Consider the following 26,892-nt stretch of genomic DNA (forward strand, 5'->3'; position numbering starts at 1 on the left):
CTGTAATAATTAGCTCATATTGTTTCATTCCAGGGAGGTGTTTTATTTTCCTTTATCTTTGCGGGAGTGGGTATTTATTTTATGAATTTTTGGTTGGTTCTGCACTTGTTGTAAGACTTCTCATGAATTTTTGGAGGGTTATGCCTTCAACGTGTTACCATGAGTTTAGAAAATATTAATAAGAACTCAATATATTGTTGGTAATTTATGATTATATTCTGCTATGTTAGATTGATCCCCCTTAGATGGGAAACTTCTTTGTGGTACTTTATTTTATGTATTAATGGAAATATATGTCTGTAGATGTTGTAACATATTTATTGGGTGCAAGAATACTCTCTTCCTTGGTAGTTGGAGATGTGTATCTATTAACAGAATGAATGCTTCCCGTCAAGAATTTTTCCCTTCTGGCTTGAACTATACCTGATATTTGAAAGCTTTCCTTGCTCTTTGGAATTACAAGATGTAGCTTTAGAGCATGGTATGTTATTAATTGATACGAAGTATGAGTTTGGGAAGGAAGCTGATGGAACAATTTATTGTTACGGGATTATGTTGTTGCTGACCTTTCTCCGGTAAGTCTCTGTTGTGATTCATTCATATTTGTGTAATTGGTAGTTTCAGTACGTCTATTAACAATAAAAGATGACGATAGATTCAGGTAATGTTATTACATACTCTTAGATTTTTTGTATCAATATCTTGTCATATTTATATGTGATGTATGAGTTACCTTAACACTCTTAGAGTTTCGCAGAAATCAGCAAAAGCTTATGTCTTGGTCTGTCTGGGTCCTCACTCTGCACCGACCTGTGAATTTCCAATTCCCTTTGTTGTCTTTTAACATAATGCAGATACACTCATAGTAGCAGTAGTTTCTGAATGTTCATGATCAACAACTACATTGAAACGAAGGCAAACAAACTTTTTTTGAAAGATTTCGTCTATAAGTCATAAGCTTATAATGCCAGACCTTGCAGACTAGAATTTAGCTGATTGAACAATCATTTCATTCACTAGTATATATATCTCGCTCGTTCTAGTATCACCATTTTATGTTGTTTGAATTGCAAAATCTCTGGTCCAAATATGTAACGGTTCCAAAAACATTGTATTTGTACTGCATGGCATGTCCGCAAATTTGAAGAATAATACTTACTTGTTTTTTTGTTTAAATTTTTGACTTGCTAATGTGTGTCTGACATGCCCAAACAGGCAAATACTTCTATTGTTTCCACATAAACTAATGTAGTCAATGAAGCCAAGACGGTCTTCGAAATAACGACGAAGAGACCACGATAAAAGTTCCTCTCCAAAGCCGCGAGTCCTTCCCAAAATATTGCTCAGTTCCATTTTTCGATGCGTTTGGTACGCTGGTCTAATACAAAAGGCATGATTGGAATTTTCAAATGATAGAACTGGCTAACGATCCTGAAAAGACTGGGGGTACCAAAATACACCACCAACTTTTTCGTAGGAAATTTGTATGGACAAACTCAACACAACTCCGAGAGTAAAAAATCAACCAAGGAAAGTGTCTAGAGTTATATCTCTATCTCTTTTGCGATTAGAACGTTTACAGAATTGAATCCGTGAACCTAATCACAAAGAGAGTTCTTGGACGGTACCAAAGACCAATGTCCAAGGATCAATCAAGTCGTATCCAACAAACTAGGTCGGACGTATCTACTTTGATTGATCAACGCACAACCTGTGATATTTCAATTATAAAGATAAACAATATAGTGCGGAAAACGAAATAACACAGACACCAGAAATTTTGTTAACAAGCAAACCGCAAATACAGAAAAACCCCGGGACTCAGTCCAGATTGAACACCAAACTGTAGTAAGATGCTACAGACACTAGCCTACTACCAATTAACATGTGATATTTCAATAATAAACATAAACAAACTAGGTGCAATCAAAGTTTCAACAACAGTTAGTCAATCAAATCAAATCGAAAACTAATAAAACTGCAATTATCTAGTTTCTCACCAACGGTACTCGTAGAGCTTCTTGATCCCACAAAAGTCTTTAAACGAGCGATCGTAAGAGATTTCACCTAATTAGGATACTTTCCTCTCCGAATAGACGGCTCCACCAGATACAACAAGAAATGAAGTTTGCCTGGCTCTTGGGATAGTTTGCTTGAAATGCAAACTTAGGTATAAATTTATAAACCAAGGATGTTTGGACACCAAGGAATTTCCAAAACCGAAAATATTCTCAAGATATGCAATAAATGCCCAAATTCGGTTTTCAGTATTCCAATAAACGTTGATCCAATATTTCCAAGATCTCTCAATAGAAAATCTCCAATAAGTAAATGCACGTTATTAATTTTTATTTTCTAGAGCTATGCATTAATTTTTGGTAATTAAGGCATATAAAATCAAAAACCTTAACTAAAAGATTCTTAATTATTTCAGCACAGAATCACCTTGAGTACCAAGGAATATCTTTGAACAAGTTTAGATTATTAATTTATCGTGTTCAAAGTATGTTGACATCTTTTCACTGCAAATCCTTATTTCATATTTACATGGATTTGCTTCTTGGAATCGGTTATACCACACTTCCAAACAAGTTTAGAATTGGTTTGCCAGTATTCCAAGACTACTATGTGATTGGTCATACCAAATCACAATGGTTAGTTGTGATTGGTCTTACTAAGACACATACATGGGTTCAGATCGGTTATACCAATCACTAGGATCGGTTATACCTAAATATGGTATCTACTTGTGATCGTTCACACTAGTCACCAGGATCGGTTACACCAATTACAAGGATCGGTCACACAACACTTATGATCGGTCACACCAATTACTAGGATCCGACACACCAATTACAAGGATCGATCATACCATCTCATGGCATTTTGATCAGTTATACCAAGATACATAACCTGAGTTAAGATCGGTTCTACCAACTCACATGGTCATCCGAAGATATGTAATGAATAGCTTGACCAATAAGCCTATTGATTTCCCTTTCGATTCACGAAACAAGTTCATGAATGTAGTTCCTTTAAACAAATATAAAACATTGTTTCCTAGGATGAAATCTTTACCGTAACCCATTCACATAATCATAGCACTATATACAAGATTATGTCGGTGTCATATTTACGAAGTTCAAAAGATACGCGTTATACTTCGTAGTCTAATTCCTTAATAATATGATCATACTATTATGATCATGTCATATCAGTAGAGTAGTATATACAATATGTACAGTATATTCAGCTTCACAGTTATGTTTTCAATCTATCACGACTTGAAAGATACGTTAGGAATGAAACAGTTCAAGTCAATATTACTAACCTCAAGTGGAAGGATGATGTCGTCGTTGCAGTTCGTTACTTCTTCACACTCTCCAGGTCTTCGGAGTAATACTTGTATGTCTCAACATTCCTAAACTTTCTAGTCTAACCTAAACGAAGTTGACTCTAGTATATAATCAAGCGACTCTAGATGAGTTTTGATACTAAAATATGACAACCAAACTCGACATACCAACGCTTGGTGAGATCAACCGAGCTATGCTCTAACAGTGTCTATCACTTTTCTGCATATAATCTATCTTTTTTTTAGGCATTTCAGAAACTCCCACTGGAACTGATCCATTGTACCAGTAGCAGATAGAATTTGAGTATTCCTTCTTGCCTGACTGATCAATTTACCCCTCCACTGTTGCAAATTACCATCAATCTTTTCAGTAATTCTTTGGAAACATTTATTTTTGTCTCTGGATATAAACAAATCAATCCCCAAATATTTTTCATCTAGTGGAATAACTTTCATATTTAACATTTTTATGATATCTTCTTTAGCATCCATACAGAGCCTCTAACTGAAGTGAACACCGAACTTCATGAAGTTAACCATTTGACCTGAGATTTTGCAGAAATCTTGGATTATATGAAGAAAATTGTGTAAAGATTCACCCTTTGCAGCACTGAAGAGAATGCAATCATCTGCAAAAATAAAATAAAAATATATGGGATATGGCAGGACCACCTCTTGCAGGACTATAGGAATAATTTTCTTGTCTTTAACTGCTGAAGTAAAAACTCTGTTGAAACTCTCCATGCACAAAATGAATAAGTAAGGAGAAATATCATCATCTTGTCTTAATCCTCTTGTAGGATAAATGGTGTCTATTGCATGGTTTTTAAAAGCGCCGCTTCACGCTACGCTTCGCTCTAGACTTTTTCAATTTTCTCTGAAGCGTAGTTATGAAACTAATCTACCATGAAGCGCCGCTTCACGCTACGTTTCGTACGCTTCGCTTCAGATTTTTCCAATTCGCTCCGAAGCGAATATACCATGAAGCGGAATATTCCTTTAATTGATGCGCTTTTTGACTTAGTCAAGTCATTTTTAGGGGGTTTCGAACCTCCGACTTAAACTAAAGTGAACCACCATGCCACGCTACTGTTTTTGTAAATTAACTGGACTTATATTAAATTTATAGAATTATTATCTTCCTAAATATTAAATTACTAATAACAAACTACTATTATTTATAGGAAAAAACACGCTTCAAACAAAAATCATGAAGCGACGCTTCACACTTCAACATACGCAACGCTTCGTAAAAATAAAAAACGCTTCACGCTTCGCTTCACGCTTTCAATACCTTGGTCTATTGGATATCCATTCAGAAAGATTGATATTTTTAGAGTTGAGATGCACTGAAACACCATGTTGCACCACTTATTACAAAATTCTAATTTTTCCAAGACCTTAATGATGTCCATTATACCAAATTATTTTGCCATATCTAGTTTTACTATAATGTTTCCACTGTAAGCTTTAGAGGTCTTCATGTAATGTATTACTTCATGAGATATTATAGTGTTGCCAAGGATATTTCTTCCTGGAACACAAGCAGCCTGCCATGGAGAAATAACTTTAACCAGGAGAGGTTTTAATCTTGCAGTCATAACTTTAGAAATTATTTTGTAAGAAATGTTACACAAGTTGATTGGTCTGAAGTCAGTTGGAGTCTCCACACAATTGTGCTTTGGAATGAGAGTCTGAAAAATATTATTCATTTGTTTTGAGGAGTCTTTCATTCTAAAAAATTTCTTGAACCATACTAATATCTTGATCACCCACAATATAACACTGCTGATAAAATCCTGCTTGAAATCTATCAGGCCCTGGAACATCTCAAGCATTAATCTGAAACACAATATCTTTGACTTCTTGAGCTGAAGGAATGCCATTAAATTCTGATTCTCCTCTTCGGTAATACAAGTTGTAATGAGATTCAAAATTTCAGTGCTCTCTGGGGGATTTGAAAAAGTATATAGATCTTTGAAGTGCTGATATAGGAGTTGAGAAATTTCTTGTCTTGAATTTTGTCAAACACCGTTCTTATCTTGAAGAGAGTCAATATGATTTCTTGTTCTTCTATAGTTTGCTCTTGAGTGAAAATATTTATTGTTTATGTCATGGTGTTTTAGGAGGCGTTCTCTCGATTGTTGATAAACAATTCTACTTTTAACATCATACCAATAATGTAACTGCTGTTGAAGAGCTTGCATATTGGATTCCTCATAATTTTGATTATGTTGTAGTTGGGAAATCTGACCTTGAACTTCTTCAATTCTTTCATCTTCATTTCCAAAGACCAGCTTTTTCTAGAGTCTAAGACCTTGTTTTGTATCCTATAGATTTGAAGTAATTTGATGAGCAGCAATACCATCTTGCCTTGTCTTCCAACATTTTCTTATAGTCTCCTTACAGGAATCATTAGACAACCAATGATCATAAAATCTATAAGACTTGCTTAAATTAGCAAAACTAGAGTCAATTTGAAACATTATTGGTGCATGATCAGATTCGAAGGAATCATATTAGTAACGAGAGCTTCGGGGAAAAGATTGAACCTGAAAAGGAGAGGGTACCGAAATATACCTCAAGCTAAAACTTTTCCTACCTATAAGTCTTTTCTCCGAAAGTGATTGTCTGTGGACTGAGTCGAGACAATGCAACAAATCGGTTCACACTTCGTGTGTTAGTCTATGGATACGAGATCGAGACAATAAAACAACGAAGTATGTTTACTTGATAAAAGGTTCAGACTTAACCAAACACAATAGGTTTGTTATCAAATAAATAGGAATTAACGTTTGTGTAATTTACTTTAAATTATAATAATAAACAATTATAATTGCGGAAAATAAAAGTAAATGACACAGCAAGATTTTGTTAACGAGGAAACCGCAAATGCAGAAAAACCCTGGGACCTTGTCTGGAATTGAATACTCTCAGGATTAAGCCGATACAAAAAATTAAACCAATTTCGTATAGTTGAGACCAAGCAACTAAACTTATAGTTCACCTAGTTCCGTCTGTATTCCCACGCCTCCAACTTATGAATAAGTCACGTACTTAGAACAATTCCTTTGTTTCGTATTCCAAACAGTAAAGGAACAACAAATCTGTTTGGTAGCAACTCTCTTCAACCAAGTGATATGAGTTCGACAAAGGCTCTTCTGTTTATCTCAAATAAACTCCTTCGTCAGGTTCTTAGATCTATCTTATTCTCAACTACTGAAGTAATTGTTAAGATTTTGCAATCAATACTTTTAATCACAAAGAATTGTATTGATGCCGATCTACACAACTAATCAATCCAATCTACCACAAGGATAAAGCGATTATAGTAGGATCCTCTATACCGAATCAAGTATTGTGCACACCAAAGATTATGAACCCCAAATCAGAAATCTTCAATATCTTTTTTTGTCTTCAAATCTTCTTAGATCTTCAATAAACACTTGCACACAACAACTTGAATCTCTTGTGATCAATCACGCACATAACGGAGTCTGTTAACAATGGATTAGAACTACAAACAGTCTAAAGATCCCTGTCGAAACTTCGATCTAGTTTGAGTGAATCTTATATCAGAAGAGAAGATTCTCAAGCATAAACAAACTAGGTGCAATCAAAGTTCAACCACCGTTAGTCAATCAAATCAATCTAAAACAAAAGATAAACTGCAATTATCTAGTTTCCCACCAACGGTACTAATAGAGCTTCTCAATCCCAAAGAAGACTTGAAACTGAGCGGTCGTAAGAGATTTCGCCTAATTAGGTTACTCTCCTCTCCGAATAGGCGGCTTCACTAGTAACAACACCACCGAGGAAGTTTGCTGTCACGAAGGATTAGTTTGCTAGAAATGCAAACTTCAAGCATTTATAGAAAAGGAAGTTTGGACACCAAGGAATTTCCAAAACCGAAAATATTCTCAAGATATGCAATATATTCCAAATTCGGTTTCCATAATTCCTGGAAATGCTCTGTCCAAAATATTGACCGAAAATCTCTTTGGAAAATCTTCAACTAGTAAATGCACATTACTAATTCTCATTTTCCTAAAATAAAATTAAAAACCTTAAATAAAAGATTCTTAACTTATTTATCTTTCGATCCTAGGATTTTCTTCCTTTAGCTATTAAGGAATAATTTTGAACAATAAAAGATAAACATTACTGTACGTGTTCAAAGTATGTCGACATCCTTACTTTATAAGTCCTCTTTCATACTTACAACCTTGAAACCGATTTGCCACACTTCCAAACAAGTTTAGAATTGGTTCATATGACTTTCAAGAACTATGTGATTGATCAAGAATACTCAATCACAAATCATGGGTTTAACGGTTCTACCAAAACAAGTTTCGGTTCTACCTCCATGTGAGTACTGTGCATAGTCACACCATCTTTCCAAAATTCGGTTGACTAGGTACTAGAATCGGTTCCCCACATATATATGGTATCTAACTTATATGTGTTGTACATTCCATAGGATCGGTTCCCCTTTTCCTAAAAACGTGTTGCACATGTCCATATGATCGTTTCCCCTTTCTGCTAAAAACTTGTTGCACCTCATACAAGGATCGATTCCCCTTTGTGATGTGTTGCACCTCTTACTAGGATCGGTTCCCCTTTACCCAGAGTCGGTCATACACAAAATCACAAATTCGACATACCATCTCAGGTGATTACTTGAGATCGGTTTCACTAATAAAAGTCATACCAATGCATAAGTCAGACCTTTGTGAATAGTTTTACCAAGAACGTAACACAAGGCATGAAAGGTTATACTAAATCACACATATTGGTTGTTCACAAGATATACAATGAATAACAATACCAATAACGCCTGGCGATTTCCTTTTCGATTCATAAACATGTTTATGAACTTACTTCCTTAAAACACATGTAGAACATTGTTTCCTAGGATGAAATCCTCACCTCATACCCATACATAATCATAATAGCATTTAAACGATTATGTCAATGTCTTATCTACAAAGTTTAATGGTTAAGCAATAAACTTCATATTGTATTCCTTAATACTATGTCTATCTAGAGTGTTCATGCTTTGCAGTTTTGTTTTCAATATGCACGATTTGAACGATACGTTAGGGAATGAAACAGTTCAAGTCAAATATCACTAACCTCGAGTGGAAGGATGATGTTGTCGTTGTAGCTTCTTACTTCTTCACTTCTTCAAGTCTTCGTAATACTTGTAATGTCTCATATCCTAATACTTTCAAGCTAACCTATACGAAGTTGACTCTAGTACATAATCAAGCGACTCTTAAAATGAGTTTTGATTCACTAAAATATGACAACCAAACTTGACATATCAACGCTTGGTGGGTTCAACCGAGTTATGCTCTAACAGAACCAGTCATTGTTACAAAGAGATCTGTCAAGCCTAGTTCTAACTTCTTGGATTTGTTGCCTATGGTTAGACCAAGTAAATGGACTTCCATAAAAAGGAATCTCAATAAGACCATAAACATCTATAATGCTATGAATAATAGAGTGAGAGCTATTACGAGAAATAGTGTAACTCTGTCCAATTTAAATCCATGGCAAATTCATGTTATAACCCATTTCTCCTATAAAAATCCATTGAAATCTCATGTTAGGTTAAGCTAAGAAATTCAGTTCTCCACTTTTTGAGTTAGTCGGGCTACGTCATAATCTATGTTGTCCAAATCTTAATCGTCCTTTATCTATCGTATGCACCACCTTTCCTTACAAAGGTTTACTCAATAAATACATTTGTAGATTTCTAGAGATTTGAAAAGAGTCAGGAAAATTAATAACTTCCCGAGAATTATACAGAATTGAGCAAAGTTTTGCGGAGTTATGCAGAGTTGTCTGATGTCTTGCAGAGATTTGTAGAGTCTTGAAGAGTTGTGAAAACAAACTTTATATGGAAATATGCATATAGACATATATACAAAATTTATTGAAGCTTATTAATTATACTAACTTCAACTAAATTAAATAAATAATTATTATTTATATACATAACTTCTTTCTTTTGTTCAATAAAATACAATATATGTAATAATTAATTTTTTAATTTTTTAATTATTTTAATTTTTTAAGTATATGCAATAATTAATTTTTTTATATGTAATGATAAATTAAAATAATTATTATTTCAATGTTTACATAATAATTTTAGAAACTTATTATAGGGGCTTTAAACATTGGGTTTTGAGGGCTCACAAGATGACAAAATCGGGTTATGAAAAAGTAATCAACAAAACCCCATATCCAACTATTTTTTGTAGTGGCTAAATTACCCTCCATGAATTATAAAATTAAATTTATTACATTCTCCTTCTCTTTTAATTCATAAATCATGACAAAGACGATGATTATAATTTCATCATGATGAAGATGATGATCATGTACAAAATACTAAATCTATTATCTTCTCCTTATCTTTTCATTCATAAATCATGATGAAGATGAGGATCATAAAAATACCCTATTATTCTTCTTTCTCTCTTCTTATTTTCCGTCGCGATGAAGAAGACGATAACAAAAAGAAAAAACCAAGAAAACCCATCACTTATTTTTGCTTTTGAAAACCCCCAACTTTGAACTATAAGCTAACCTACGGTTGAGAAAATTTATACTTCCCAACCGTACGTACAAGTTACGGTATGGAAGTATGATTTTTTCAAACCGTAGGATTTTTGAACCCAGAATATACGGTTTGGAGTTAAGAACTCCAACCGTAGATGACATACGGTCGGGTTTCCCAACCGTAGACAGTGCGTACGGTTTGGTTTCCTAACCGTAGACAGTTCTGAAACTATTTTTTAAAAAACCTAATTCGATCGATTCCGCCTATCCATGCATTAAAACTAATGAAATAAGATGAGTTTTTTTTATTTTTACCTTATTAAAGTCATTGCGGGTGGATTAAGTGGTGTTAACCGATGATGAATTATTTTGAGAATTGATGATTAATCGAAGAAATGGGCGATGAAGGTGATGGGGAAGAAGAAAATGGAAGAGTTAAAAGGAGAGGAATGAAAATAAATTAGTTTTAGGTTTCAATATTTAATAGGTTAAGGGTATTTTAGTATTTTTTTTATGAATTAGGTCCCCTTATCTTCATTGTAGGATATTTGAATCCTTAGGAGCCCTCAGAAGTCAGAACTCTTTTCTTGGAGCCCCTATAATAGGTTTCACAATTAATATTAAAACGTTTAATCATAGCATTAATTTATACTGACCTATATTAAGGGTTTTATATATTGTATATTTATGAATTAATAAAATAAAAGAGAATAAAAAATATTTTTATGAAAATTTTGGAAGTCTTCCAAAATCTTACATATTTTGCAAGACTTTTATCAAGGTAAATATATACATAAAAGTCACTCAAAATCTTGAAAATAAGTAAGTATGCAAAGTTTTTGAATTTTCAAGTTTATAACGAGTAACACAAACTTAGAAGACCTTTTGACAATCTACAACCAGTAACATAAACTTTGAAAGAGATTTTAAAAGTATACAACAATACTTTGCAAATCCGTTAAACTCCTTGGAAATCAATAAAAGTATTTATAGAGTAATTCAAAGAGAGTTGCTTGATCTCTAGCCATTGACCGGCATAAGTATGGTTGAGCGGCTGAACATAGGCTCCCAGCCGCAAAACTTAGGACGCGCACATCTCTCTGGCGACCCAATATCCATCACGCGACAGGTACTATGTACAAACCATCAAATTTGTTACATTGGCCCCCCATATTTGCTGTTTGTTCAACCCACTGTGGGATCAAAAGATTTGCCTTTAGTCCTCGGCGGGTTTTCTTCAAACCTTCGCGAAGAGCTCACTGACACTTCTTCATCGTCCTCTAAATTAACGACCATCTGAAACTCTGTATACGTTACTTAATTTTCCCGGTTGTTTATCAATTCTCTCTTCCTTCTCTTCTTCCAGTTAATATGAGCTTTCTTAATGTTCACTCTCAGTATTTCCCTAATTCCCAAATATCTTTATTTTCAACTACAACTACTCTTTATCTATCTAAAATACCCAAATCTTTTCACCCTCTAAACAATGTCTTCTCTACAACAACAACAACTTCTGCCTCATCTTCATATTCATCATCTTCTTATTCAATTAATTTACTACCTAAATGTGTATTTGAAGGAAGAAGAAGAAGAAAACCTAGTAAGGTTTCATCAAATCGGGATACTCCAATTTGGGGTGGTAATGGTGAATTAGATAGTTTTGAAGTTTCTAGAAAACTTGATGATTTAGCAATTGATGGAGTTGTTTATAAAAAAACTTTGAGACTTGTCGAGTCTTCTATGTTTGCTGCTGTTGCTGGATTAGCTTATTTCTTGAGCAATTCTCTTGCAATTGAGGTAAGTACATAATAATGCAGTACTGTGTTACAGTAATAAGATGATTTTGATGACATAACTAATAGAAATGGCTGATGAAACAGAATGATGCCCGTTAGTGGTTACCATTCTGCTGCTGCTCATTTTAGATATTCTCAGTTCTTAATTGGTAAAAGTTGAAATTTTCTAACGCTGTGCAGAACTATTTTGGTTGTTTCTTCTCTTTGCCAATTGTAATCTCTTCTATAAGATGGGATCTTGCAGCTGGTAGGAAAACTATGGTTAGTACTTATTCCACAGCTATACTTACCTCCCCTTTTAGAGTTTACAAATATATATGTGTTCATGGTGATTGAACTTGGGTAAGACCTGAATCTGTTGGTTCACATGAAGATAGATAAACATTGGCCACCATATATACTCAGTACTCACGCTTGAGAGGTTTGACATGTTTGGTATTTTCCGTTCTTATTTCAGGTGGCAACTGCCATGCTATTACTTACCTTGTCAGGTCCAGTAAAGGCTTTAACCTATTTGGTGAGCACTCATCGAAATCCATACTTGTTTGCTTTTCTTTTTTTGCTGTTTTAATACTTGTGTTATTGTGAATGAGTTAATCTCTCTTCCTGCTGCTTAGGCTTGGGCAGTTATGTGAAGGGACTCGATTTATAAACTAAATATTATGAACAAGCGGAACATCTTTTTCTATAACTCAGGGAAACAGTATCAGAATACATAATTTGAGACACGTATTCTATCCGTAGTCCTTATATATTATAAAGAAATAATGCTTTTATATCATTCATTTTTTATATTGCTTTTCTATCAGTATGTTTGCTAGTTCACGTATGGAAGATTTTTCAGCTGCGGGGAGTTATCCTTTTAATATCTGGGTATCTCCTTAGTCTTACCTTTTATCTTACCTCATTGCAGCTCATGCATGGATTGGTTGGCCTTGCCATGGGTTCTTTGTGGAGGTACTGAGTGAAAAGCTACTTATATCCTTATCCTAATTCTTGGCCGAGTTATAAGATATTTTTCTTATACTACCACTCAAATGCTAATCGGGTTATTTTTTCTCTCATTTTCACAGGTTGAGGGCTAATTGGGGTCTCTCCATTGCTCTGTGCACATTTGTATTGTTTGCCCACTCCATCTAAGCTCCTCGGATATATTTGGTTAGTCCTATTCCCTTGATTTTGTACAAGTCTTTTTCTGATGACATGGTTTTTTCTTAAATCCAGGTTAGAGCTATGGGTGCAATGGGGTATGTTCTAATATCCTCATTCTTGATAAGAGAAAACATACTATCTCTGGTAATTAATGCTTCTTTCTAATTTCAATACGCTGATCTGTGGTCGTGGTAACTTGAATTCTAAATCCTTACACTTGGGTGCAGATCACCATAAACATTCACGCTTCTCTCACTTACATTCTTACCGCCATAGGTGTAAATACAATCCCATCGATGTATACAATATATGCCATATTTGGCACCGTGGTATTTCTTCGACACATCTGTATCTGGTTTTCTCATTTGATGATTCTAATACACTTTCTCAGAAAAGACGCTAAAATATGTTTATCCTTTACTTGAAACAGCTTTTACTCAACTGCGTATTCTTTGTATTCTTGCTACACATTCTTTATGCTGTGTTCCTGTCCAGGCTTGGGATGAAGGCTTCTTTGTCACTGCCTAAATGGGCAAAAGCAATTTGAAGATCATCGGATTCTCAATAACTCAACTGTTGTTGTTTAAACTTGTGTCTGTACTTATTCTTCTTATGCTGTTTCAAGACGCCACATTTGATGGCCTTTCCCATCAATTTTATCACCCTTTTCCTTAACTTTACAACTCCTCAGCCAGCAACCTGAAGACACCAATCCTGACCAAAGATATGGATGAGGAACCAAGAACAGAGACATCCACCCAATATTAGAATAAATTTTGATGGTTATGATTTATGTAACGGTGAATTTTACTCATGGTGAATTTGTGCATCACTTCATAATTTTGCCTAGGGGACCGTTCATGCAGGAAACATAATTAATTTAGAATGAATCATTTGAATTGTAGCAAGCCTAAATCGATGGTGTACGATTTCCATGTGTGACATCATTGTTTAAAATATGGCAAAACGGGAAGTATTTTAGCTGGATGAGCAACATCTTGGTATTATTTGAGAATGAACCCATGCCCAAAATTGTGTGGATTTATTACGTCAAACACAACCTTTAAGGTTCACACCAGACTATGGATAGGACGAAGGAGATCTCGCTCCAAAATAAACTACGACCATCAATGTATACTACTTCCAGGTTGACAATAAAAATTGCACTTGGGCATCTCTAACATCCTGTTGATGCCACAAAATAAGGGAGGATCCTGTTGGCATTCCAGGCATTGGGTCTTTGTTCAACTACTAACACGTTATTGTACTTCTTTCCTCAACTGTAGTGTAATTTCTCTGCCTAGCAAAAAAGTGTGAGGGAATCCGAACCACTGAGCTCTGAAATTATTCATTTCTCATTCCAAACACCATTCAGTTCTCATTCTCATGCAAATTTGTAGCTCCGTTAGACAAAATCACTGTTTCACGTAACAGAATTTAGCCACCCAGAAGAGATCACTTCAGAGTGTTTCAGATTTTGAGAGCAAGAATGTCTTTATGATTCCCATCATCTCGCCGCCAGGAAATCGTCCAAGGCAGCCTCTAGCTGCTGCTAACTCGTGAAATCTGCTTACTGAATCACCGCAGAAAGCTTCATGTGGATCAATTTTATCCTCTTCAAAACCAATCTCTCTCAGGTCCGCGGGAGGATCTACTTTTGGAAGAGGAAAGGGATCAAGGGAAGTTCCCATTATAACAGACTCCCCTCCCACTGCACCTACATAATCTTTTAATAGGCATATAGTGAATGGAATGGGTTCAAAACTGTGATCTCCATATTCAACAGGAATTGAGTGGTCACCAGTGACGCAAATAGAGTATTGGAAATCTCCAGTAGATTCTGGCTGCCAGAGGAGCCTCGCTAGTTGACTAATTGCTACATCAACTGCTTCCAATGCCTTGACCTTGAAAACACTTGCCTTATCATGACCAGCGTCATCTATTGCCTGTCATATATACCTTAAAGTGTTAAAATATGGAATAAATAAATGAAAAAGATACGTCATTTGAGGCAGATTGGAATTCTCAGTCCATCATTTTAAAGTCGAATTTTAGCACCCTATTAGCTGAGTCACCTTCAACAACTCAAACAGGTAAGGATGTCCTTGTTTGCCATCTTACCTCAGAGGTTTTTGAGCTTGGCTTGTGAAATTTATTGTTGAACACAGTTGTTCTTTCTTAGTTGTTGGAAAATGTGAAATTTAATGTCTTTACGCGATTAATAACTAACCTTGATGTGGAGGAAGCCAAAATCATAGCCATTGGCTCGGCCTGGCTCAGGTTCAGCCTCTCCTGGTACAAAAACGTTTGGACATTTCTCAATTGGGGAGGATAGAGCTTTTGCTATAGCAGTCGCTTTAGAAGTTAAGAGAGTGCGGTAATCTCCTGTTGCTCCAGGAGCTTCTAGGATGTCAATACCAAGAGATAGGCCCAGCCCAGCAATAATTTTGGTGGGGGCTACCATGCATGATCACAATCCATGCTTCTTTTCAAAAGGTGGAACCTGCAGGACACAGCAAACAAAAGGAATTAGTATTTGACCATTTAAATCGAACAGAGCAGATGTTTCAAACTGGTCCAGTGTCAGTGAAGGGTGACAATACAGACCTCAATTCGAATACCACAGCCTCGTAAAAGGACAATGTTGGCAATATTCTTCCCTTCAACCAAACGTTTTGCATTCAATGGGTGAGCTATCAGAATTCTTGACATCTCCTTTGAGAGTTCATTGACAACTGCAGCTGTATGCTTTGCTTCATCAGTATCATCCAAAGGTTCAGCTTTCAAAAGCAAGCGGTTGTCTTTTAAAGGGTCTGTTTCCAGATATATTTCCACTCAGTTTTGGTCCCTTAACAACTACTCCACACCTGTGTTCTGTCGCATATCTGTTGAAGGATACTGCATTTCAGTTCTCAGTTTGTCCTTTTAAGTTTCCTTCCAATTTAGGAAGGAGGTCAAAAAGGAAAACACCAAACATAACTGAAAATCTTCTATGCCCTGAAGGTAATCAGCAAATTAAGAACTAAGATCCAACTATAAACCAAAAAGGGTGTGATCGTTACAGATTTAGATACAGCAACAGCACAGAACCCATCGTGGTCCTAGCCTTTCCTAAATGGTTTTGAACCTTCAGAAATTCTAACAATAAATGTGACTCCATTAGATCCAAAGTATACCAAAGTATATCCAAAACTTCTGCAAGTGGATTAGCACTCTATTAATCTAGATATATTTTAGTGTTTAAAAATAATACTTCAGCAATAATTATTGTGGTAAATTCCTCGCTGACTTTTTTGTGATCGTTAACTGATGGTAGGCCCGCGAAAGGTTAGTTCATGCTCAAATCAACATATATCCAAAACCTTTATAATAAGAACACTCACCTGACTCTGACTTCATATTCAGGGAAAGATGGTAGCTTCAGTTTATCCAATGCAGCACAGAGGATAGGCCCCTCTTCCTCAAAATGCCTGTCAGCTCTTCTACTGGTAACAACTTCAGATTTCTCATCTAATGTTGCAAAGTTTGACTGCATGTGACAACAGTGTATAAAAAATGTCAGAAAAATAAGAACTTCAAAAGGTAAAATCAAATTACAGTAAAAAAATTGGGAATTCCAGAATTAAGTGGTGATCTTCAATCGTAACTAAAGTGAATTCGGAGCTAGAAAAGCTTTTAAATACCTAAAACAGGCTACATAATATAGTTGATACAAATGGATGAGGTGTAGTAATTCACATCCAGTCAGAAAGTATTTCTCTCATACATTAAATCCTTTACATATAAGCTTTTAGAAACTTATCACGCTGCGTAGAGATCCAGGAAATTGGTCCTTGAAGTACCCATTATGTCATACTATATATGGTAGAATTCACAAACCTACACCTTTGATCCGTTTGAGTTTGACTAGTTCACCTTTTGCTAAGAGAAACCTCACAGTAGGTTGATTTTAAACGGTCTTCCTAAAACCAAACTATCCATTCTTACACTCAATTAGTGACCGTCCAACATAATAAGGTAAGAAACAAGCAGTTGAGTTTGAACTTTGAAGGATCAGCACAAGATTATTCTTTGTATTTGTATATATCAGATGATTGGGGTTTTTAGTTATGTATTCCATATGTATGTATAATGAATGAGCATGACCAACATGTTGTTCAGCAACATCTTATGGCAAAATTCAAGTCATCTCAAAACAGAAACAAGAACTTAACACAGTATGAATGAAAAACAAAGCACGCAATGAAGCCCCCATGTTGTATGACCTAACAGGCTAACACACGTATAGATAGTGCTATTTTATAATACAGAAACATACATTTGTACAACCAGAACTTTTGCTTTGAAAAAGGTTTTACATTTCATTGCCAGTTCTTAAATAACCATATCACCAGATAAAACATGGGCTCTCAACAGACCAACAAACTGGGTGCTGTATCCCCAGCCTCCGCTGCAGATTCTACTACCATACAATTTATCTACTTGCAGAAAATGAAGACAGTAGATGAGAAGGACAAGAAAAGACAAACCTTGAATGCAATATCTCCAGGCTGCATTGCTAATCCAGCACCCATAGTCTCAAACGCTCCACGGCCTCGATAGTAGACTCTTGGATCATAACCTAACAAAGAGAGATGAGCTGTATCACTTCCACAACCCAATCCTGCTTCTACAGGATCCATAAGGCCATTAATTCCAGCCGAAGCAATTGCATCCAAGTTGGGAATTTTGGCTACTTGAAGAGGAGTTCGATTTCCAAATCTTGGCAGCGAGACATCACCTAATCCATCTATTAGCACAAATGCTACTCTTTGTTTTGGGAGGTCAGCAGCCCCCATATTTATTTCTTCCTTGCAAGCAAATAAATAAGTACACACTTCTTAGTTATCTTATGGAACCCTAAATGAAATGTGGAAATTGAATAAAAAACTTTTTTTCAGTGAAATTTCAGTGAGACTATGATTAAAGAGTACTTCTTTTCCAATATGGAAGGAAAAATCTGAAGCTTTAAATCTCTCTTGGGTTTTTCAAAGCAAATATGAAACTGATGATCAATTCAACTAGCAGATTGAGTAATTGAATAGGTTTATGAATAATAAACGTAACATACAATTAAAGAAAAAAGGAAAATTTCTTGTTTGGTCCTAGGCCCATATAGTTATTTATAGTAGGATCCAACCGGAATTTTTTTTTATGCGGAGGTCCAAAATTAATTAAAACATGGAAATGTCCATAATGCCCATTACTACCAAACGTGTGTGTCTACACTGCTTACAAATTTGAGTACATATCTGGTATACTGCTTAAAAATTCGAGTACATATTTACTACACTGCTTACAAATTTGAGTACATATCTGTCGTACTGCTTACAAATCCGATTATATATCTGAATGCTTACAAATTCGAGTACATATTTGCTGCACTGCTTCCAGGTAGAGTACAAATCTGTAAGAATCAATGATAAATAAATTAGAAAATGTATTACATCACATACATTGTAGGATCATACAATGTAGCAACCCAACCTTCTATGTTCCTCCAAATCCATTTGCAGCACACCTTCTTTCAAACACACGTCACAACCAATTTGTAACTTCATCAAGACCACCACCGATTTCACAAGATTGCAAATCTGAACCAACAACAACTCATGTTCCTATCATTCAAAATCTGTCATTTCTTGCAATAATTTCTGAACTGCAGCTCCAGATCATCTCCATATCCAATTCCAGTACTGAATCAAACGTAACAAAGAGCATCTATTTCAGTATTTCATATACGTACTGAATCAAACATAACAAGGAGCACTTCCTATGAGTATGCGATATATGTACTGAAGATTCATGAACTATAAATCAACAGTATGACAACAACAGGTGACAGATCTATGAAAAATAAGAGAATCGAAAGACATATTACAGTATTTCACATAAGTACTGAAGGGTAAGACTAAAAAAGGAGCAAATACACAGCAAATAGCACTTCCTATCAGTATTATACATACATACTCATGGATCGAACCAAAAAAATTGGAAAAACTTCAAATAAAACAAAATTAGAAGAGTTTTGTATGAGTACGCCATATATGTACTGTCAATTCATACACGAAAAACAACTGTAACAAACCTAAAAAATGTTATAATGTTGAACCAATGATAAATCACAAATAACCGCTACAGTTTTAGTTACCTGTAACCCTGGGAAAACAGCATTGTTAATCGCAGATTCCATATCAACCCAAAGAACAAGATCTTTCTTGAAGAAAATCATGCCACCTCTGGGACCTCGTAATGACTGCAAATTGAAACAGAAGACATAGTAAACAACATGACCCTTGAACCTAAACCAATAAAAACAAATGCTGCTTGTGTTGGTGTCAGTAGTTGCAGTCTTGCAGACTTCATGAATGGGACTAGGTGTACCTTGTGAGTGGTGGTTGTTACAACATCACAGTATTCAAATGGGTCGGCAAGTACAGATGCAGCAACGAGACCACTTATGTGATCCATATCCATCATGAGAAAAGCCCCAGCAGAATCTGCAATCTTCAAGAAACATAGCAGGAAAGGGAATTAGGTGTGCGTAATGGGTTAACTAGTCTGATTCTCTGATCACTAAGAATCACAACTGTTTACAATCAACTAGCTCAGTTTCCTATCAGTATTATACATACATACTCATGGATCGAACCAAAAAAATTGGAAAAACTTCAAATAAAACAAAATTAGAAGAGTTTTGTATCAGTACGCCATATATGTACTGTCAATTCATACACGAAAAACAACTGTAAAAAACCTAAAAACCATAAAAGCGTCAATCAAATCGATTTGATTATCATAATACAATAAAAAAAACAAATCAAAAGAAGAAAAACCGAACAAAATAATCAAACAAGATGATTAGAAAGCATACCTGGAAACAGAAAAAAATATTCTCCTCGTAAATCATAATGATGCACCATCTTGTTCTTCTTCTTCTTAAAAGTAAAATAGGTTTCTGTCAGTACGGGATATACGTACTGCTGGTTCATACACAACAACAAACTGAAATAAATCTAAAACCAACAAAAATGGAACTGGTATAATCAGATCTAATAACGAAATGATCAAACAATCTGATTATCCATCTAGATCTAGTAAAATAATCAACAAATTAGACACGGAGATAAAAGACGAAATCAAATACAACCACGATTAGATCGTGAAAACCCTAATATAAACATTGCAACAAAGAAATTTTCATCTGATTTTGTAGAAGCGAGAGATATTGAAGAAGACCATAAATCGAGAGAGTCTTATTTCAGTATCGAAGATATGTACTTATGAATCAAACAACAACAAGTGATAAAACTAAGAAAAAAACAGAATCAAAAGCAATTTGTATCAGTATTCAACATATGTACTGTTGGATAATACCCCTGAAACAACAAACAAGCATGATTTTGATAAAATCAAGAAGCGAAAATAACAAGATTATCAAATCGAAATTTCAAATATGTTAAAAACATCATAATCTAGCCAAACAATTAAATAATTACGATCAAAATTCATAAAAAACAAACCAAAACAAAAATAAATGCAAAAAACAAACAAAAACCGAAAGAAGAAGGTGAAAACGTAATCAAAACGATCTGATCTTCACAGATTCAGTTGAAAAAAAAACAACAACAGCAGAAAGAGATATTACATAACATACCTGTAAATCTTCAAAGAGATCTTCATAAAAACTCTAGCTCGTAATCCAAAAGCAGGAGCAAAATTTGAGAAGATGAAGAAAGAGAGGAGGAGAGCGAAAAAAATGGTGATTTTTTTTTAAGAAACGTATATGTATTATCTGGGAATGGGTAGTTTGGGTATTTTTAAAAGTGGATTATGACATCCCGCACGTGTACCGGACCAGGGGATAAAAAATTTAGTCCAATTTCCTCTTTTTCTTTTTATTATGGACCTCTGGTTACTGGGCTTTAGTGGGTGGACCTGCTACTAACTAAGACTATCATAATAGTACCTATTGGTAATTCCTACAAAAAAAAAAAAAAAAGAGTTTACTTTATCGTTCTTATAAACAATAATTAAAGAACAGTCATTACCTGAAATGATTTCTATTTGTTTCTTCTAATCTGCTTTGGATGGATCCATTTGATTATGTTGATTTTGAGTAGTGAACCAAAACGCAGAAATGGAATAAGCTTTTCTGGGAAGAATAAATCATATGCAGAGAACCCGACAGACACTTGCGCGCCACTAGTCCACTAGGCACCCTAAAACTTTCTAAATAAGAACCCATCCCTTCAAACTTATTCTTCTTCCTAGGAAACGCTGTGAAAACTGAAAGAGGGGAGAAGAATGGGTCTATTTGTTTATCTGATTTTTCTTGCTCTACTTCTAAAAACTAAAATTTTCAAATTCAGCTGTTACTGGCCGAACGAAGGATAATAACTAGTCCAGCAATGTATTGGCTTCAGCACATAATATTAGACAAGCAAAGGAGTAACACAGCTTGGGAAATAAACAACTGTAAAACTTACGAATTCCGTAATATCTCATATATTCTACAGCAGGATCAAATAGAGAAAAGGGACATGAGACTTGGAACTTTATAAAACACTACTTCAGGGCATTAGCTGATTAGCTTCCAGACTTGGTATGCAATCCATGTGAGGTAACTAGACTTTGATATATAACACGACTACAAACTTCTTTGGATCTTCCTGCAAATCTGCGGTCATAAGAAATCAAGCCAAACATCAAAAGAGTGGATCTTCAAGCACCGATCACAACTGATGAAATCTTAAGCTTGGATTTGTGGACCAGTATATCTTCCTGGACGCATATATAGATCATTCGGTGTATCAATCTCCTTCAGCCATGCATATTCCTCTTCTTTCCCCTCACATATCCCATCCAAACTCTCTGTCGCTACAAAAAGGTTTTCATTGATGAAACCCATCCAACTAGTCAGCAACTTCTTATATTTATTAGCAGGGTTTGTCAAATTATTTTCCAAGTGTTTTCGAGTATGGAGAGATGATACTTACGGAAACTGGTGTAAGGGTAGTCATGGTAATAAGTACATTTCCTGCCGGCAGTTTCTTTGTAGGGAGGAGCAAGTACGTCAAGCACAGCACAGGGAGTGACTGCAGTGAAACAATGAAGATTACCCCCACTTTTAGGGTACAAGGCTGACGCTACACATGGTGCTGTTAAAACTTTATCAACAGCTAACTTCGCCAATCTAACTGCCAACAAAACAAATTCCATATCAGGCAGATAAACAAGAATTCTTAGTACATCACTGCTAACAATCAATGTTCTATCTTAGACGACTCAAGACCTCTTTACCATCTTTTAATTTATATTTTCCTTTATCTGAATTCTGATCATTGATATGGGTGAATCTAACAATGCCATGATTCCATTCTTTCGTCAATAACAGCGAATATTTTTGAGCGATGGGTTTGTTAAATACCCATATACAATGCATAATTGGACAAAGGGTATTATTTTTTGTATTCAGTATACAGTGCATGAAAAAAATAGAAGCAGTACCAGCATCACATTATTCATCATTAGCTCAAGAAATTAGAAGCAAGATGAAGATTGAACCATTCTGTTTAAGCTGTTGTTATATGTGTGGAACTACCGCACATCGGTGTTAACTAATACCAAACAGCATACAGCGAATCCATATGAGCCAAGACAAGTGAAAAGAAGAAGACATGCCTCCCAATCATTTTCATCAATCAGAGCTTATTTCTTTTGCTACCCAAAATACACTAGACTGCAAGATTTTGATCATTAAAAACAAGGCGAAGATTTTGTCAATTTAATTCAAGAGTCATAGAAAGAAGTACCAAGGAACACACAGCAGCAATAAAAAGTGCTTCCAAGGACCAAGAAGTGCCTAATCGCTATTAACATTACATGCATAAGTTGGAAAGTGACAGGCTGATGACTATGTTGGACAAAATTACAGGCCAAAAAAGACTAGGATAAGTCTCTTACTTAGTCAGCTGGACCCAGGTTTAAGTGACCTACAATAAACTAAAAGAAAAATGCCATGGAAGAGTATACCATACCAAAGTTAGAAACACACCAGGAGAACTGCCGATTTCCCGTACGCAGGCAGGCTCAACCCAGTCATATCCTTTCACGTGCATGGAGCCATAAAGTATTTTGCTTAAGACAGTCATTCCAGGATGGTCATGAAGTGGAATTGCTGATGAAGTTGGCAGGCAGAATATACACATCTGCAGTATATTATGTGCATCACTAAGTACCCAAAACTGTTCTCATAACTTCGAAGACTGTCAATAAAAGGCTACAATTCCATCAAACCCAATCTTTTATGTTTCTTTTTGTACAACAGTTTAACATTGACAAGATGGAACTTCAATATTCTATAAAAAGGTGGTTGGCTGAGATCAGTTCTACATTTCATACTTCTATCAAAAGAAAAACTCTAGGCCACCTCTTTTCTTGGTTCTGGAAATCACTTTGCAATTCACATATTATTGGGGTAGTTCATATAAATATATTATTGGGGTTGTTCATATAAATATATGACCCAATCACCTGATCAGTTTATTGTACGCAGACAACTATAACATTCCATCGAGTATTTAAATCAACGTGTTGCCTCAAAATATCTCAATCTAAGTTATATAGATTCTATCAACAGATGGAAAAATATCGGCACCGCTATTTAGAAAACAAAGGTACACGAACCCAGAAGCATCTCATATTCTAACAAGTGTTCATAACCAATTTTCACCTAATGCAATTGCACAGTAGTAATATACCTCCATGACCTCGGAAAGATACATTTTGGTAAGAGTGCATGATAGACTGTATTTTGAGCGGACACTTCCATAAGGTAACATATTCCTTTATTAAAAAAAATTAAGATGTGGACAAAGAACGTAAACCAGAAACTGTTGCGATAAACAAGAGATGAACAAAAATGTCATATGCTCTCAACCTTCAACTTTGGAAGTGATGATGCAAGAAGAGTTATGTTAACTTACTGTAAAATTATCACATTCATGTATGTCCACAAACGTAATAGGTTGAGCCCATCGACCTACCCTGTCGAACAAGTTCTCACCAAAAAAACCATGTCCCCGGTCATCATCTGCATTATTCTCTTTGAGCCCGACATCAGAAGGAGTAATAGTATCTACAGAGAAAGAGCCATTCAGAATATTAGGTAAAAACAAGTAATGAGAGGGAGTATGGTATCCAAGAAGTTCACGGCTATTTTTTTTATTTTAAAGCTCACTTGTTTAACTGAAATTACCACCATATCGACCATATTAGCCTCTACGACAACCCATCCCACTATACAACCAGGATATGATGCTGAATATTTTAGTAAAAACAGCAATTTCCTAGACTATGTCTGCTTTCTGTTGGACCTTTTGGTGTCTGCTCTAGTTTAAAACTTTCTTTCTGCATACAATATCAAGCAATCCAAAAAACTTCCCCAAATAGAAATGCTCAAACACCAGTGTTTCACTTCATACTCTTAGATACTTTTCTCTGGTAAGTTTCAAGATCACATCAGCAGTTAATCAAACAGGTTTTATTAATAAATCAGTAGCTCTAAATATGTTAAGACCATATAGCTGGTAAATACGAGAGGAGTTAATTCATGACTTTATTCACAATTCACAAACTACAGATAACTTGCAAGAGCATATGCTCAAAGCGAGGGAAGTGGTGCTGAATCTTACCATCAATATATGCAGACAATATTTTGGACAATGCAAGCAAGGCAAACAACTTATCACAATCATAAAATAACAGACTTTCATGCATCTGGTACAGGTTGCGAATAGTGCAAATGAAATGTTAAGGAGAAGGAAACTGTAGTCAAACATCGCATCTAGTATGTGAAAACTATTGTAAACCCCATAATATATGGGTTCAAATTATTGTGAAAACTAGCTAAATTTGTATATACTGAGAGCACCCAGGCAGTTAAATTTAGCTAAATTCAAAGTATAGTTATCAATTTCGACACACTTCTTTTCAGATTACGAAAAAGATTATCGTAGCAGTATTTATCCTCTATCTTTGGTTTAATTTTTATTATGACCAACAATTATGTGTTTTCAAGAAGCAAAAATTCCTTCAAATAATACCCCACCACTAACTTCAAAATCCTAGCCCCTCAGTGGCAAACATTCTTCTCCACTCAATTAACTGCTATCCCGATTCTAGGTGTAACAAGCCAACATGATCTCGCTCATATTGAATGATCATATGAGAAGAAAAACCTCAAAGAAAAAGGTAATAATTCAGTGTACCTGCATTAAACGTTAAAATAAAAAATGTACTTGTTGTCGATATTTCGAAGGGGATGAGAAAAGAACTGGCAACATAAAGTAAAGGATTAAACCCTAAAATCAGAATGACACATTCCCAATCCCTCTTCACATGACAAAACCATGATTCAATTTCACATAATTCACTATAACCGAAACCGCAAAATTTAAAAACTAAAGATTGATAAAAATAAACGAATGAATTAAATAGATTGACTAACATCATCAAAGGTGACTGTTGATTACCTAAAAGAGAGCAAAGCTTCTGGATTGCTTGAGAAGAAGCAAAAGGAGTTCCTGAAGGCGTAGTAAAGGTCTTTCTGCATAGGCCATAGAGAGCCTGAATGCAAGAAGAGTTCTTCGTCATCTGCGCTTTGGCAGTGAGTGGCTGAGCTAGACCGAAGGTAAATAGTGTTCAGTCCTAAAAGAGGGTACAGTGTTCTGGAAGAGTTTTCCTGACGTTTGTTAGGAAACGTCGATTTTTTTTTTCTCCAAGCTTATTGGGGTATACCCAGATTAATTGGGGTATACCTAATGAGACAAAATCCAAGACATTTTGAAGTACAAGAAGCCACCACTTAACCTTGTATTTTCTAAATGGCTAATATGCCCTTGTTTAATTAACACTAAAAATTCTGATTAGATTAATTAATTGAATTTAGATGAATTAATTAAGTAGATTAAAACTTATGAACTTAAGTTAACAAATTTTGTTTTTGATTGAACTCACGTGGGAAGATTTTTGAAGAAAAAAATTTGTTTGGAGAATTTTTTTTGCAACGGAAATGAAAACATATTACCCAAACACTTATAAAAAGGGGATTGCAAAGCTGATGTGTGAAATCATACTCAAAATTAAAGAAGAAATCAACACTTTCAGTTCTGAAACTATGAAAAGTCAACAGGGTCGACGAATGAAGAACATGCCGACTATATCTGGCCGGCGTGGTCCTCGGATGAATAATACGCTGACTATTTTTACGCCGGAATGGTCTTTGAATGAAGAATATGCCGACTATCTTGGGCCAGCAATCTTACGGTCGGCATGTAAATATTTCCTACAATGCCGGCTATCATATAGTCGGCATGCACATAATTTATAACATTGTCGGTTGTTGAACTGTCGGCATGCTAATAATTTCTCACATTGCCGGCTACTGAAAAGTCGGCATGCTAATGATTTCTAACCTTGTCGACCTGTAGTTATACCCACCATAAAACATAATATGGGATGATGTAATTCACTTTATTCATGCAATTATGGTTACTACATTGATTATAACATAAAATATAACTCCTTGTCGACAGAAAAACGAATGCACTTAGCATGTGCATCAAGCCTTTGAACCACTAGGCGACCCTAGTAGAGGAGTTATAGTCTCGTGAGGGTTTACATAGAGATCTACCCACAAAACCTACACTAAAACCATCAATCTTCGTTGGAGGAATCCCAGTCATCTCCGTCATGCATGAAGTCCGGGGGATACTCCGGGATTTTGGAGACCATGAATTCATAGCTTGCATCGAATGCGAATGCTTCCCCCTTTACCTTCAAGTAGCGCACTTTGACAACTTCATGCTATAAAAACAAAACACAAACTTAATTTGTTAGTGGTATTTAGTAGGAAGATCAAACAACATGGATCACGTAAAATAAACCACAAAAAAAACTTACAAATTGTTCAAT

General features: G+C 35.3%; 2 protein-coding genes and 1 pseudogene across 3 annotated transcripts; 1 reads left to right on the forward strand and 2 right to left on the reverse strand.

Annotated features, from left to right (window-relative positions):
- Positions 1-11,113: 11,113 nt before the first annotated feature.
- LOC113298488 lies at positions 11,114-13,784 on the forward strand. The gene is made up of 8 exons (XM_026547251.1): positions 11,114-11,725; positions 11,905-11,985; positions 12,182-12,241; positions 12,638-12,681; positions 12,798-12,840; positions 12,949-13,020; positions 13,104-13,205; positions 13,307-13,784. The coding sequence occupies exons 1-8, from the start codon at positions 11,300-11,302 to the stop codon at positions 13,421-13,423; spliced, it is 945 nt and encodes a 314-aa protein (XP_026403036.1). The 5' UTR covers positions 11,114-11,299; the 3' UTR covers positions 13,424-13,784.
- Positions 13,785-14,208: 424 nt separating this feature from the next.
- On the reverse strand, positions 14,209-17,941 carry LOC113298487 (annotated as a pseudogene).
- Positions 17,942-21,329: 3,388 nt separating this feature from the next.
- LOC113298489 (plant cysteine oxidase 3-like) lies at positions 21,330-25,650 on the reverse strand. Of its 2 annotated transcripts, none has more exons than XM_026547253.1 (5): positions 25,452-25,650; positions 23,904-24,055; positions 22,973-23,126; positions 21,915-22,115; positions 21,330-21,789 (listed from the first exon to the last, which is right to left on the reverse strand). In XM_026547253.1, exons 1-5 carry the CDS (start codon positions 25,570-25,572, stop codon positions 21,668-21,670), a joined length of 750 nt encoding a protein of 249 aa, XP_026403038.1. In that variant the 5' UTR covers positions 25,573-25,650; the 3' UTR covers positions 21,330-21,667. The 2 variants fall into 2 exon arrangements, with proteins under 2 accessions (XP_026403038.1, XP_026403037.1); XM_026547252.1 differs by having other exon boundaries at positions 21,330-21,795; positions 25,452-25,649.
- Positions 25,651-26,892: the final 1,242 nt, after the last annotated feature.

Source organism: Papaver somniferum, chromosome 7 (genome assembly GCF_003573695.1).
Source record: "Papaver somniferum cultivar HN1 chromosome 7, ASM357369v1, whole genome shotgun sequence".
NCBI lineage: Eukaryota > Viridiplantae > Streptophyta > Magnoliopsida > Ranunculales > Papaveraceae > Papaver > Papaver somniferum.